This window comes from Macadamia integrifolia, unplaced genomic scaffold (genome assembly GCF_013358625.1).
Source record: "Macadamia integrifolia cultivar HAES 741 unplaced genomic scaffold, SCU_Mint_v3 scaffold1765, whole genome shotgun sequence".
NCBI classification, from domain to species: domain Eukaryota; kingdom Viridiplantae; phylum Streptophyta; class Magnoliopsida; order Proteales; family Proteaceae; genus Macadamia; species Macadamia integrifolia.
Genome location: NW_024868344.1, coordinates 35,796 through 51,039, shown reverse-complemented (window position 1 = coordinate 51,039; position 15,244 = coordinate 35,796). Strand labels below are relative to the sequence as shown.

Genomic DNA, 15,244 nt, shown 5'->3' with positions numbered 1-15,244 from the left:
ACATCCAATGGTTGGAAAATCCTTGAGATGGATGCTCGGAATGTTCCTAGACATTAGATGTGGCTGGATGGATGCCTAACGTGGCTAGTACACGCAAGAAATAAGCCGCAGAATGGGAATAAAAAATAGTATATTCCTCTACAACAAGAAAATTACAATCCATCACACTAACAAGCAATGGTAATCGTAGTGGGCTCTAACACATCATCTCATTGACATGAGGAATAATAGCACTCACTGAATGGAGAAAAGGGTTCAAAAAATTGGAAAGAAAAAAGGATTGCTTGCGCATCTGATTGCTGGGTGTCCCTTCGAATGTGTGCCTAGGTGATCCCATCTATCAGATACTGAAAGATGGCTGTAAGGATCAAAAACCCAACTCAGGCAGTAGTAGTGTTCATCTTAGACGGAGGAGCAGCAAAGCGTGAGGAGAAATCAAGGCGTGAACCGTGTTGATCATCTTCATCGCCACCATGGTCGAAATTGAGAGCATAGCTTTGAGGATCGTATTGAAACAGGTGGACCGTAGTTCTCCTCCGTCTTCTCTTATTGGCGTACACACTTAGCTTGCGAATGAAGTTCTTCCACTTTGGACCACACAACAACTCTGTTATCTCCTTCAACTCTTTTAGTTTTCTCCTCCACAGACTCTCATTATCCCTACTACTGTTTTCTCCTTGCACCTGCTGCAACAGAGATACACGTTCAATACCACTCTTGTGCCTTCTTCCTACGCAGAAGAATCGAAAACATGCACACCCATCATTGCCATAGCCCTCCTCTTCCTCGTAATCTTCTTCTTCTTCTTCTCTTCTTCTTCTCCTTCCCTTCCCTTTCTTCTATTGTTGAATTCTTGTCAAGCATACTTGATTTCTCATGAAGACCACCCATATATGTTTCTGTGTCTGAGAGCTAGAGAGAGAGAGAGAGAGAGAGAGAGAGAGAGAGAGAGAGAGAGAACTGGAACTGGAACTTGAATTGGAGAAGGATGGATGGAGCTTAAGGAAAGGGAATTATATTGAAGAAGAAAGAGAGAAAAAAGAGAGCAACACGGATTGGACACTTGAGGTTGAGGAAGGAGTTCTAATAAGATGGCCGGCTTAGTGCTTCTTACGCGTTTTCACTAATGATAAGAACAGCGTGCGTGCGTGCATATGATTAGGATTGTTGAGGAAGGGAAGCCACGTCAGAAGCATCTTTAAGTTAATTAATTGACTCCTTCTCATTACCCGCGTGCCTTTTTTGGCTGGGTCTCTCTCTCTCTCTCTCTCTAGAATCGTAATGATTAGGAAGGATTGCTTCTCTTTCATCTGTCCCTCTCCCTCCCACCATGAAATTAAGACGCTAATCACTGCGTGCATGCAACTATGTAGGACCGACTTAGTCCTACTATATATACGATTAGTTTCTTGGAAGATTCTTTCTTCTTAAGAGTCAGAGTTGCCACGTAATTTAGAGACGACGACGAGCGACGAGCGTCGGTTAGTTAAGCTCTAACTGTTAATAACAGATCGATATAAGTATATTGAAGAAGGCGGCGATAATTAATTAAGAATAAATCATAAAGTGAGTTTAATTAATTAAGTATTCTACTAATTAAACCCTCAATTAAGGCATAAAACAAGTAAATAAAAAATCATAGATTGGGTTGGGAGTTGGGAGTGAATTAATTAATACTTGAGTTGAGTAAGAGCATATAAGACGAAACTGTACTGTACAGGTGTACATGTTAGTTTAATCTCTATGTTTTTCAACGTTTGCTTTTGGGTAACAAGGAAACTTTCTTCTTTTTAAAAAAGGAAAAAGAAAAGGTTGAGCAGGTCGATCCATCATCGATTCAACTATCGACAGCCAGCAATTACCAAAAGCATCAGGAATTAAACTTAAAGGGTGGTTTCTTTTCCGGATCAAAATCCTTTGTTTTTCTCATCCCTGTTTTTCCTTGTTTTGTTACATGCAGAATGCGACACGTGGACAACAAGGAGACCAACAGTCAAGATTGGGTGAGGATTATTACATCCAGTGCGTTGGTCTTAAAGTTGTCCACGTGTCGCATTCTACAGGTAGCAAAACAAGGAAAAACAAGGATGAGAAAAACAGAGGATTATTTTCCTTCTTTTCCTAACCAAAAATACTTTTCTTCTTTGAATAAAATAAATAAATAAAGGGAAAGTTTTTTTTGTGAGGGAGTGCGATCCCTCCGCAGGTGCTAGGGTTAATGAGAGTTTAGGAGGAAGAATCTATAGAAATATCATTTTTCCTTTCATGGAAGTGTAAGTGGGGCATTCATTTTACTCCTGCATGTGTTTAAGCATAGGAACCACACTCTCCATAAATAACTTTATTCCTTCGTTAAAAGTGCAAAGAAGACAAAGTAGAAATGCAAGTTACAAGCTAAATTAGCTGAGAGATTAAGAGACGACATCATCCTTGGTTATATCAAAAAAAAAAAAAAAAAAAAAGACCAGAAGGTCAAATCACAAATTAAGTATTTCATTTCTTAGAGGTAAATATTATGCAAGTCGAAGAAGGAGATTACCAATTCAAAATACGAAAAATAGTAAATTCTAAGATTGGATTCATAATAACATCACTTTGCATAGGTTCTAAAAACTCTTCCGAATAAGCAATAGAAGAAATATATATCAGTCTCAAGATTCACATCACACCGAGGAGTCCCTCCGTCCAGGCTTCTTACGCATACCCACACATTAGATCTAGAGTACTCCAAAAAATATTTCAATATTTTTATTATAGGTGAAAGTCTTGTGATTGGTAAGTAGTCCATGTAAGGTGGATTAATTTATATTTGAGCGCTGATATTAGGATTTAGGGAATTTAAAACCGTTGCCAAATGAAAGTATCAACAACATAGCTGGGTTAGAATCTTTGTTCAATTTAACCACGTCTTGAGATTGAATCTTGCCTTCAATTGGGCTGGCTAAGGACATAAATATTGTAATAATCTGAAGTCGATCAAATAAGCTAGACAAAATGTATTGGTTGTATCAAATTTTTCGAGGGGAAAAGGCCCCCATCGGGCTGCATGCGGGCTATGCTCAGATATAGGACCACGAGAAATAACCACCCACTCTGAGAGGAAAAATCTCGTCCCCATTGATGCCCTTGCCATGCTCTCATTTGGCCACCCATCCTAATAGCAATCTTGAGTATATCGATTCTCTCCACTGGACACAAAAGACTCTATTATATGAACGAAGGCAATTCCAATATGATCATAGGCTTGAGGAAACCAACCATGGTTACACAGAGTAAAAACCTATTTGAGATGCTTTCCAATTTCTAAAAATAAAAATAAAGGAAACCTTTACCATTTTTTGGGCTTAATGTTGCAATTTAGTGAATTGAATGATTTTATTTGAGTCACGTAGATTGGTTGATTATCAAATGAAGAAAATATTACCATCCTTAGTATTCTTTTACCAAATGCATTATGAGTTGGAACAGGTCAAAGTCATGTAATTTGAATGACTAATTCAAACTATCCAACTCAATCAACACTTCTAGCAACCCAACTAAAAAAATCAGCTCCAATATTTGACTTGTCAACTTCTAAACCCATTCCTTCAACAAAGGTGGACTATGACATGTAGAGACATTAATAGTGGATGTAGGCATTCGTGTCAAACCATGTTAAATTCCTCATGTTGTGTATGATTGTTTGCTTGACTTATTCCATATGATTGTGCATTCATCCCCAAGAGATACATCATATATGGTAGAGATAAAATATCAAATTCAACATGTGACCTATGTATTTTTTTTTTCTTTCTTCTTTTGGTAAAAACAACATGTGACATATTTAATAGATAATTCCTCATTTATCTAACAAACAGAACTACCAAAACATCATGACGATCACATGATATAAATATACCTACCAGTATGGGCCACACCCCGCTCAAAGTACCACATACAGTTTACCGTTGCACGATGTGATGTGACTCCACATTTCCTATCACTACAACCCTTTCAAAGAGATCTTTTTCACTAACCGAAATTGAAGCGAAAGAAACCCACTTCTTTCAGAATCTACAAGTGCTCACAGCCTGAACTGTTTGCAGCCTTCATCACTCATATGTTTCTCTTTCCTAAGTTCCGATGATAGCTCTACTTCTTTCAACATCCTTGCAAGTTTGTGAGGTTCTCGATCATTCATCTCTGCATCACAACCATTGGCCCTCTAAAGACCTTGAGAACTCTATCTTCAAATGAGCATCTAAATCTTTTCAAATATAGTGTTCCTAAATCAGATTTTTGCTTACATCAGATAGATTCTTAACCCCAGTCAAACATGTGAATTCATATAGTCCCAATCCTAGTAACCTTGCTTTCAACATTATTTTCAATTTTGACCTTAGCATTACTACATTTATAATATGTAACAAACTGATCCCTAATTGAACACATGAAATGAACAATAAGAATCTAAAATTCATTAAAAAGTTCCTATACTTGATGAATTAGTGAGATGGACATCTCCTGCACTCCACGACTCTTCCACAATAGCAAGATTTGACGATTTATCTTTTTTTTTTTGTGGTAAAATTACGACCTCCTTTCTTGTAATTTGTTGAAATTATACGTGGATTCAAGGGTTTGGGTGAATTACGTTCATTTTCTCTACGCTTTCTAAGATTCTTACAATTAGTTCCAATTTGTTAGTCACTGTGAAATTGGGACTGTTAATTGGTGATGTCAGCTTACATAATGCATTTTAATGTCAAAAATGCCCTTATGTGCACGTGAACTTACTAATATACCCTTCCATTTAAAGGAACAAAAGAGGGCATTTATCCGTCAACCTGCTTCACTCTTCTTCAACCTACCTATTCTGCAATTGCTTCCCTTTATATTCTTCAATTGACTTGTACTTCTTGTACCTTAACATCTTCTTCTAGGGAGAGAACCTAATCAAGAAATAACGGCCACTACGAACTCTATCTTGGCTTTGCTTAGGGCTTACCTGCCTTCTTTCAGAAACCCTCACGACAAAGTAGCATTCGCTGTTCATGCTTCCGTTGTCGCCTCCGGTTATATCCTTACTGCCACTGGACCTCCAACTTTCTCCGAAACTGCTTTGTCCTCTGCTTCTACGGGTAGGCTATCCATTCTTCTTTTGTTTGTTTTCCTCAGCATTTCTTGGATTGGGTAGATGAAGTTGGGATAGAGGGATGGAATGCAATGAATGACGATTATGGTTTCCTATACCGGAAAAAGGATAAAGGTGTCAAGAAATTGCTTCTAGTGAAATGTTTGGTGATGTTTGATAAATTAATTGTGGAATTCACTCATCATGGGACGTGGAGAGGAGAAACCTGTCAATCTCCAAATCAAGTAATGTTTAATCCTTCCCTCCTTGAGCTGGATGTTGAATTTACTCTCTCTTCCTATAAAACTAGGGCACAGATGGTTGTTCGTATTTTTCTAAAATGCAACATAGATGGTTGTTCATATTTTCTAAAAGTTCATCTCACCGGAGATGTAAGGCTCCCTTATCCACCTAACATTGCCCAGATTTGCCAGAGACTGGGGAGTGCTTGTCGCAGAGATTTCATTCCCAACGGCAATGTTTAGGAATTTGGGTGTTTGGGTATGATAAAAACAAAAGGGTATAATGGTCTTATCTTATAATTTTTTTTTTTTTCCATTGAAGGGTAATATGGTCTTTTGAGGTATAAAACTAACAGCATACAAATACCGTCAAAGCCAGGGGAGGGGGTATAATTCTTTCAAACCCTTGGATCCATGTGTAATTCCGACAAAGTACAGGAGAGGGGGGGGCGTAATTTTCCCTTTTCTCTTTTTTTCTTTTTTATCCTCCCAATTCCTTGGACAATTCCTTTAGAAATGATCTTCCTCCTCGTAATAGTAACAAGTTATTTTGAGACCTTTCAACTAAGAGCAACCTTTATAGTTGCCGAACTCCTGCAATCTCTCATTTCATCTACCTCTGCCTTGACCATCACCTATAACTACGGCACTATCCTCCTCTGATGTGCCCTCACTGATATTTTTCTGTCATGTCTTATTCATCAATAAGTCAACAATAACTTCGTCAAGTTTAAGAGTATCTACAACAAACAGTAGTGTAATTATAATGTGATCAAATGAAAGAGGGTAGTGAAGTCAGTAGAAGAAGTGCTTTGTATTGGAGGTTTTTCTGTAAATTTCCAATATAGGGTTTTGTAGCGAGGTTTTGTTTCTCTATAAAAAAATTGAGAGAATTGTGAAGACAAACGTTGTAGTCCTAATCTTTATTGATAGTGAAGCAGGATCTCATCTCACTGTGGAAGTAGGCACCACGCAAAGTTGTGTGCATTGTGCGATTGTTTGTTCATGTCTTTTCCCATTCTTTTTTGCATCATTTTAGGGTTGCATTTCTATACTTAGTCCTATTCGATCTTAATTGTGAGGATAATGGTTTTCCTAGAGTTTCCTTTCCTTTTAAGAAAGGAGTCAATGGGTCCATCAGTCTCTATTGACTTTGATTAACCACTTAGATTAGGGTTTACGACCCATTTTAATAAAGAATATGATTCCATTCGAACCAATCTAACCTTGAGTTAGGATTGGTATCAGGTTGCGTTTTGAGGAAGGTATTAGGCACCTCAGTCTGTCAAATAAAAATCGGACTTCAACCCTAGGTATTGTATACTATAAATGGGCTGACTCAATATATAATTAATGACAGTTAAGATTAAGAAACTTGGGCAAAATACACAAAAAAAAATAGATTAAATCGACATATTTGTGTCCAACTAGCTTCGCATGGTTAGTGTACGGAATGTAAAGCAAATGTTGAAATATCACATAAAAGAGGCGTTGCAGAATCCTAAATTAGCATGCATTGTGCTGGAAGTTACAAAACTACCCCTATCATGGCATATCTTCAACATACATCATTGAGAAAACTAAAAAGCATGGAGCATATGGGGATTGATATCAATCATGGAATATCATCCAAATATGATATATAAGAGGTAAAATTAAAATAAAAATATGAAATTCATATACAAAAAATGACCGAAATACCCTAAAGCAGGCAAGCATGCCTGGACATCCTTAGCACATCAAATGTGGGGATTGAGGTCATAAAAATATAAAAAGATTAATTAAACATAACATACATATATCGAACATCAAGAGAAAAATAATGAAATACCCCTAGACCTAAACTAGAAAGGGAGAAATCACGAAGTACGGAAAGGAAGGACCCAAGACGAAAAACCAGAAATTAAATCCATAAAAACTCATTAAAACTAACACAAAACTATTAAGCAAGAAGAGATCACAAGTTTGGAAGTGCAAATTGAAGAGATCTAGTAGATCACTGAAGATTGTGAAGCAAAGCTCAGCTCCAGTGTTGAGAAGAGCGTAGAACTAGAAGATGACACTGTATCTCTTAGAGCTCCATTGGCAGAACAAAATTGCAAAGGCCCAGTTGAGAATTCTGTGAAAGCTAACAAGCACAAAAGGAGCGACTCATAGAGACAGCCCACAGACAGAAGAGAGACTCATAGAGACAGCCCACAGACAGAAGAGAGACTCATAGAGACAGCCCACAGCCCAGAGATCATAACCAGGTCCATAGTCCATCATAAACACTTGTACGTATAAACCGGGAGCTTCTGGGCCTCAGTGACCTCAAGTGGGTGGCCCCAAGGAATTATGCAGCGGTGAAGTTTTGATCACGAGACCTCGCTTTCTAAGATGGAGTCTCATATCCCCTGCAAGCAAGCTGCGCTAACCCCTTGGGGCTGCCAGGAATTAAACACTTTCACCTCCTTGTTCATCTACATGACCTTCTAAATTGGGGCCACAAAGATGTTCACACGTGCATAAGAGGAAGGGTAGTCATTGATGGAATTCCAATCCAACGGCAAAGATAGCACCAACGTGCTTAACTCAAAATCACATCCAATAGGCAAAAAGGAAAAGATCTTTCGGGAGTGTATTTCAATCACGTGTCAATTCACACATGTCTTCCAAGATTTTGTATCTTTTCTGGAATGAATGGCCTTTCTCTGCTCTGATTCAATGCCAAATCCCTCTTCTCTTCATTATATCGTCATAATCCGTCATCTTACGTTCCCCAAGTACCAGAATAAGGGTACACGTGTCTTTCTGTTCCAATCTGACCAGCTCCCTAAGCCCTGCACTTCACGTGACTTGCACGTGTACTGATCACCATTAATTAGGGCTCTGCGTTCTCCCTGGAGTTTTAGATTACGTTCAGTAAATATAGGATCTTCTTTTCGGTAAACCCAAAACCACCGTTTCAAAAAATGGAAATTGGATCGGTCGAATCTGCCGGTTCGAATGGGTAACGCAATTCCAATAAATTAAATACAATCTCGAGTCTTCAATTTTTGGACAGTCTCTTTGTTTTGAATAGCCCCACACCCGAAACCAAACTGAAATTGGACTCTCTAAAACATAGTTCAATATACTATAATCGGTAATTGGATCCGATACTTATCTAATTCAATTTGGATCGATTTGGATTGAATAGAAATACCTTTGGTTGTTATTAAAAAGATTGATATATATATTTTTTAATATCATATTATCCTCAATCTTCAGGGAATGCAGTGTTGTATTATTTGTAAGTTCTTTTTTCTGAACATTTTCTAGAAATAGGCAACAAGTTTTAAACCTTAATGCAAGCAAAGTATATCACGTTTTTCTAGTCTTTTCCGCCACATTGCTTATAATGGGAATCGAACCCCTCTGCTATTGGTGGGTGGATGGAGAATTTTTCCTACTTTGATCCAATAAATTCTAGAGCCTCAGTGGACAAGGTAGGGTGTCGCAACGTGCCAGGTTGCTTTACCCCTAAACTAACAAGGACCCCACTATAACTAAAGGCCCTATTTGAGTAAGGCACGATAACCTAAAAGCATGCTCCCACATCAAAGCATACTAATACACAATAGTGCTCTATCATCAGCTCCACACCGAGAGAAAGTGCTCTACGATTAGCTTACTCGAGTAGGAACTTATCCGTTGATTCTTGGATGTGTGTGCTAATGCACCCAGCGGATGCACTCACACGCAACAATACTGATTCATTAATACAGTATCGGCATGTGATTGAGATTCAACATCATCGATACCAATCTGATTCAACCGGTTTAAATCGATTCGATCTGATTCGTCAAACCATGCTCTCAAATGACAGGTAACAAGCATTAACTCTTTATTCACCAAAAAAAAAAAAAAAGGGTAAAGAAAATAAACACAAAACGTTATTATTCCATTTACGTCGAATGTCATATATATATCAGAAGTCACAAAAATATATCCTTTAGATTGTGTAGCAATTTATGATTTTAAATACACTCTCAGAAGTAATTACGGCACTGAGAGACTGAGAGATGTGATAGGCCAGTACCAGACTCGGGCACAGTAGCGGGGAGCCAGGGATAGCAGTCTTTTATTTAATTTTTTTTTTCTTCTTTTCTTAGAAGTTAGAAGGAAAGTAATTTTCTCCTCTGGAGATCGAGATCATTAGAATAAGAGATTCCAATCCAACGTGATGGATTAGTTCAGGGAGGATAACCTTTTAATTTTCTTTTTTGGAACGCAATAAGGAAGAAGGACTTGTAATATTAGTGATAGTTACATACTGTCTTTACTCGGGTTTATGATGGGCCAGATTAGAACCACTAGCGTTGGTTCTTTTTCCCTTCTGGTGGGGTTAGTGATGTCATTTTCGATTTCCAGTCGGTTTTCTCCAATCATGAAGGAGCAAGAAGCACTCAAGTCGCCCGATCAATATCGACTGATTCTAAACCGGACCGTACCCGATCCATTTGGTTCGATTAAACCTAAACGGTTGACACCTCTTGTTTGATATACTATTGACTTCCACCACCATGAAATATGAAATAATGGTAATAAAGGCAATTTGATACATTGAACTTAATAGAACACTCTTAAGGAATTTTAAGTTTTTAGGCTTTGCCTAAGGCTCATTTTATTGGTGTTTTCGTATTTCAAAGACAAATATTAAAATTTGGTCTGCAGAAAGCTAAACGATCTAATATCAAAGATTCGTATAATTCAATTAAAGCCCGAACTCAATCGATTGATTATAAATTAAACTATGCCCACCCAATGCAAATTCCCCGAACTCAATCCATTAATTATAAATTAAACCATGTCCACCCAATGCAAACTCTTGAATAGACGATTCATGACGTATGAATGAAAGTCAAGCCTGATTAGATTCAATTGAGACTGACCGATTGACATTCCTATATGTTTCAAAATATCTAGTTCGATGAATTTTCATATACATAAATGTACATCCTAGTCCATGGATATAGTATATATTTCCTCTCTTTTTATCTAATAGATAACATATCTATGAATTAAAGATATTCAAGTACATTCACGAACGTGAAAATTCATCAATCTCCAATATATCCTTCTCAATGAATCGTGATGGAAAGAACCAGAATCCATGACAAGAGATGAGATGAGAAGAGAGGTAGATGGACGGGTCCTCCTCCCTTGTCTTGGACTCTTTTTATCATAATATTACGTTGGTGAATAGTACCCACATTGAAGTTTGTTGCCTGGGAAGCTGTAGAAAACACTCGCCCGTGTTTCCCTCTCTCTCACTCTCTCTCTTCTCTCTCTCTTCTCTCTCTCTCTCTCTCTCTCTCTCTCTTCAAGGTAAGAGAGATATGCACGTAAAGAACAGCAAAAGTACAAGCTCCACTTATGATCCTATAGCTAGCTAATCATCCCCTATTAACTAGGTGAAGCTACAGATGGATGAACTCGAACGTAGCCCAGTTCCTCTCATCGGCCATCTCTCAACTACGTACTCTACTCCTCTTACCATTGATTTCAAATTTCCAATCCTGGGTCCCATTATCTGTAATGCTACGGATGGATAGATATAGATCAACGGTCACGAATAAATCATCCATTTTCAGTACTTGGCATTTGGCAAAGAAAGAGAGAGAGAAAGCGATATGGAAGAAGTGTGTGGCAGTGTGGCGGGTGATATGTACTCAAGTAAAACACTGTGAAGTAGTAGTACTGTTACCGTAATGGGCGCTGCGCTCTGTAAAGACTTTCATTCCATCTAATCGTGTAATCGATAGCTCCTCTACACAGCTACACCCTATCAACCTTGTCACCCTTGCCTTGATTAATGAATATGTGAGAGAGAGAGAGAGAGAGAGAGAGAGAGAGAGAGTTTCTCCCTCATAGTTTTCGCTTTTTGTGGGTGATTTCGTTCATAGCCTAGTACTTGAACTACTACAGGGATTGAAATTCTTAAACAGTTGTTGAAGTTATACTTCAAACCCAGAAGCAGGGCCTCATTTCCCTCACCCACTTCAGGATTGCCTCGTACTTGAAGAATACTGAAGTGTACTTCTGAGAAACAAACACACACAGGGAGAGAGAGAGAGATCATTGGTCGACGTAAAACCCTAAACTCAGCCAAAAGGAAGTCCTAAAAGGAAACAATAATTAAAGCCATAAGAAAAGGCAAGCCTGAGAAATCCAAAGCAAATACTTAGTTGATATACACTTGCACTACTTGACCAAAATATAAGAAGAGATACATCTCATACATCATTACAACAAAAAGATTACCTGCTTTACCTGTTTTATTCCTAGTACTCAACAAACTAGGGCCATGTCCACCCATGCATGCAAGAGTAGGAATAAAACAGGAAATTAAAGATAATCTTTCTTGTAGTTATGTAATTACCTTTCTAACATTTACAATTTTTCAAAACCAAAAAGGAATAACTGAAGAGCTAAAATCCTACTTCATCCAGTAATAGCTTCTGCTGCAGCATTCATGTTCATGAAATCCAGCTTTAATACCTTGCAAGCTTTTTTTCTTTGATCAACAATAGCAGAAGCAGAAGCAGTAGCACTAGCAGTAGTAGGAGTAGTAGTAGTGGTAGTAGTAGTAGTAGAACTGAAGAGCTGAGCTACTGAGCTAACCACAACGCATGTTTTATTACATTTTCTCATACTACCACGGGATTTAACCACCTTATTATTATCCAAAGAAGATGATGACAGAGACGAGGAGTCCGGTAATAGCGACGGGATCACAAAATTAGTTCTAGCCTTAGACCCTCTGAGTCTCCTAGCCGCCGAGTCGTAAGCACGCGCCGCCTCTTCCGCAGTGTCGAAAGTGCCCAGCCAGTGTCGACAACGTCCTATACGGTCACGTATCTCAGCCGACCACCGTCCCCACGGCCTCTTCCTCACACCTCTGTATCTCTTCTGCACCGAAATGTTGCTTCCACTTCTCTTCTCCGCCGAATCAGCTCCGCCCCCACGCTGTGCAACCGAAACCGAAACTGATTCATCACTTCCGAACAGAACATGTCGGCCGACAACAGCAGCGATTCCTTCAAGAACTGGTGGTGGACTGTCATTAGCATAGTTATAGAACGAAACATCACCCGAGAGCATCATCTCTGAAGAAACAAAACGGAAAGAGAGAGAGAGAGAGGTAGTAGCTTCTTTCTTTGATTCAGAAGCAGAAACCCATTTATATACGAATAGAGTAGGAAGCCAGTTGGGATTTTTCGATAAATTTAATAAAAAAGATTGGATTTTTATTATTATTATAATAATAATATAAAGATATTCCTGTCATTCTCGATGCCATCGTATCCTTCCATATTTTACTTATGCTCTTCCATCCATCACAAGCTTTTCGAGTGGAACTAAGTTAGTGTTAGGACCTAAACTACCCTTTTCTTTCCATTAATTACAAAGGTCACCATAGGAAATTAGATGTCATTCAAGAAGAAGAAAAGGGTAGTTGGGGTTGTGAATTGATACCTCTGCCACCCCCGCCCCCTCTGCTTTGCTTAGGGCTGAATCGGTTGCGTACAAATCGAGCTGCGAGGTCATGGTTTCGTAAGAAGTTCAAGAAGGACAAGATTGTTTGACCGCTTTGCTCGGTAAGGGTGTGTTTCTCTCTCTCTCTCTCTCTCTCTCTCTCTCTGTTAATGCCCTCAACTGTTGTCTGATTTGATTATTGAGAAAAGGAAAACATTCGGAAGGAAGAGTAGAGAATGTCGGGGTTTAAAGGCTCTAAAAGGTATGCCATTCAAGGAGGGGGAGAGAATGAGAGTGAAAAACCAGATGGGCCAATGAAGGGGTGGGGAAGGAGAGGAGGACAAAGTGCAAACTACAAAGGGTGTCTTCTTATGAACCTTTGGTTGCGTTCAATTTGTTTTGTTTTGTTTCTCTAAGAAACACATTTTGTTTTGTTCCTTTAAAAGACGTGTAAGAGTAAGATATTGGTTCCCAAGGAAGAGCACCCCTCGCACGCGGGATTTTTAGTGTTTTTCACTCTCTTTGGACTCAGAACTCCCCTTGATTTAGAAAGAGGGAAGACCCTATTGGGTTTTGGACGAATGGAGCAAATCCCAAAACCAGAGAGAAAATGTGTATTAATTATTGTTAATTACTATAACCGAGAGAGAGATGTTCTAATTAATTTGTGGAAGCAGGTTTGACTGACCAAGAACTGCACTAATTTCTCATTAGGTAATGATGCGAGTGGTTAAAAAGATAATCCATTACCCTTCTGAATCACTTTTTGGGTCATTGATGGGAATCGACGCTTTTAGAAAGCTTAGTATATAGCTCGTGCTCAAGGGATTTAAATCTTGAGAATCGGATCGACATCGTTCTTTGCTTCGATCTAGATTGATTTATATTGGTTCGAATCGGTCGAATTTGTTTCTATTTTTTCATAAAAATGGGTTTTTTGATGATTTTACCCTTGATCAGATATCGATACCTAGGGGTCAATCTCAAGCCCACTTCGATCGATTAGATTTGACTATTTAAAGATCGACCCGACCTGCAATGATTATTATCCGGCCCATTTATAAACACGTGGTACACATTGCAAGGGTAAGACCAATAGGCACTCGATCGGCTCAGCCCATTTACAAACCTAATTCAGCCCAACCATTTATATGTATATCTTGATTTAATTTTTAGAATAGGGTATATATTAATATTTGTATCAATTATTGAATGTAATAAAGTGTCACATATATTTTCTAAATTTTTTATTATTTAATAAAATATATTAAAAAAAATTAAAATCTAAGATAATTAAAGACTATTTAACGCCCGTTTAAAGCTTTATTAGTACATTACCCTGCTTAAAGCTCGATTATAGCCCAATTATGAAAAGTCCAGTTAAAGCCCAGAACCCAACCAAACTCGACACGAGACTCACTCAATCATTATATAGGCAGATCACGGTGAAGGGTATAGGCCCTCCAAGCCTGACTGATTGACACCCTTACCGATACCCAATCCATGATCATTTAGGTATGGGCTAGGAGAAAGCAGGCAAGTAAGCCAAAAAGGCGAATCCCCGTAAGCTAAAGAGATCAGATAGGGTGAGAAGCCCAAGAATGACTCCGACATAGAATAGAGGGATGAGTGAGTTTCCCACAAATCATAATCTAATCAGATGATTGAAGAATTAAGAAAAAAACCACAACAAAGGCATAGTTAGAATCATTATTTCGCTTCGGCCTTGCATCCACAATGTAACTATTGTAGCTACTGAAGCAGTTATTGGGCCAATATTGGCTTCAATTGATAGTCATAGATCCAATTGATCCATTAGCTATACTTAGAACCCCTCCCTAAGAGTCATGTAACTACGGGTGTCAATAATAGGCCTGGACCAGCTTGCCTGACCGAGCTCGACCGTTTAAAACCCAATACAGCTGACTCGATTAATAAACGTAGCCCGACATATTTTTTATAGGTAGTTCCTAATGCAAGGGTGCTACCCGTTTGGAGCTCAACTGGAACTGACCAATTAATAACTGACTCGGCTTGACATGTTTAATGCCTGTTTATACTCCGCTTAGAGCTCATTTAGAGCCTATTTACCAAATCCGAGACATTAAAAGACCGTTTAAAACATGATTATAACATGTTCAGAACCCAATTATAGTCGGAGTAGAAATAAATGTCATTAGCTTATTTAAAGCCCAACTAAGGCCTATTTAGCCTAATTAAATGATCAATGCCCAATCGACTTTTTAGAAATGAGATCATGCATGGCATATGAGGACTGATTACTTAAATGGGTCGATCAAGTTACAAGGTTCTAAAGTGGAGAAGCCCTATTACGCCGGGCCAAAACCGATCCAGCCCGACCGGTTAACACCCCTACATGTAACCC

The 15,244-nt window shown here is 38.5% G+C and overlaps 2 protein-coding genes across 2 annotated transcripts; both read right to left on the bottom strand.

Moving 5' to 3' along the window:
• Nucleotides 1–113: 113 nt before the first annotated feature.
• On the bottom strand, nucleotides 114–5,035 carry LOC122064790. The gene is made up of 2 exons (XM_042628540.1): nucleotides 4,988–5,035; nucleotides 114–839 (listed from the first exon to the last, which is right to left on the bottom strand). The coding sequence occupies exons 1-2, from the start codon at nucleotides 5,033–5,035 to the stop codon at nucleotides 381–383; spliced, it is 507 nt and encodes a 168-aa protein (XP_042484474.1). The 3' UTR covers nucleotides 114–380.
• A 6,530-nt stretch (nucleotides 5,036–11,565) lies between these two features.
• On the bottom strand, nucleotides 11,566–12,507 carry LOC122064789 (ethylene-responsive transcription factor ERF084-like). Its single transcript, XM_042628539.1, has one exon. The coding sequence runs from the start codon at nucleotides 12,484–12,486 to the stop codon at nucleotides 11,824–11,826; it is 663 nt and encodes a 220-aa protein (XP_042484473.1). The 5' UTR covers nucleotides 12,487–12,507; the 3' UTR covers nucleotides 11,566–11,823.
• Between the last annotated feature and the right edge of the window lie 2,737 nt (nucleotides 12,508–15,244).

Bases quoted from the DNA above. Each gene is read 5' to 3' on its own strand.
- LOC122064790 (XM_042628540.1), bottom strand. From the start codon at position 5,035: ATGAACAGCGAATGCTACTTTGTCGTGAGGGTTTCTGAAAGAAGGCAG. The intron at 840-4,987 runs GTAAGCCCTAAG...ATTCAACAATAG, and splicing joins GGGTTTCTGAAAGAAGGCAG to AAGAAAGGGAAGGGAAGGAG.
- LOC122064789 (XM_042628539.1), bottom strand. From the start codon at position 12,486: ATGATGCTCTCGGGTGATGTTTCGTTCTATAACTATGCTAATGACAGT.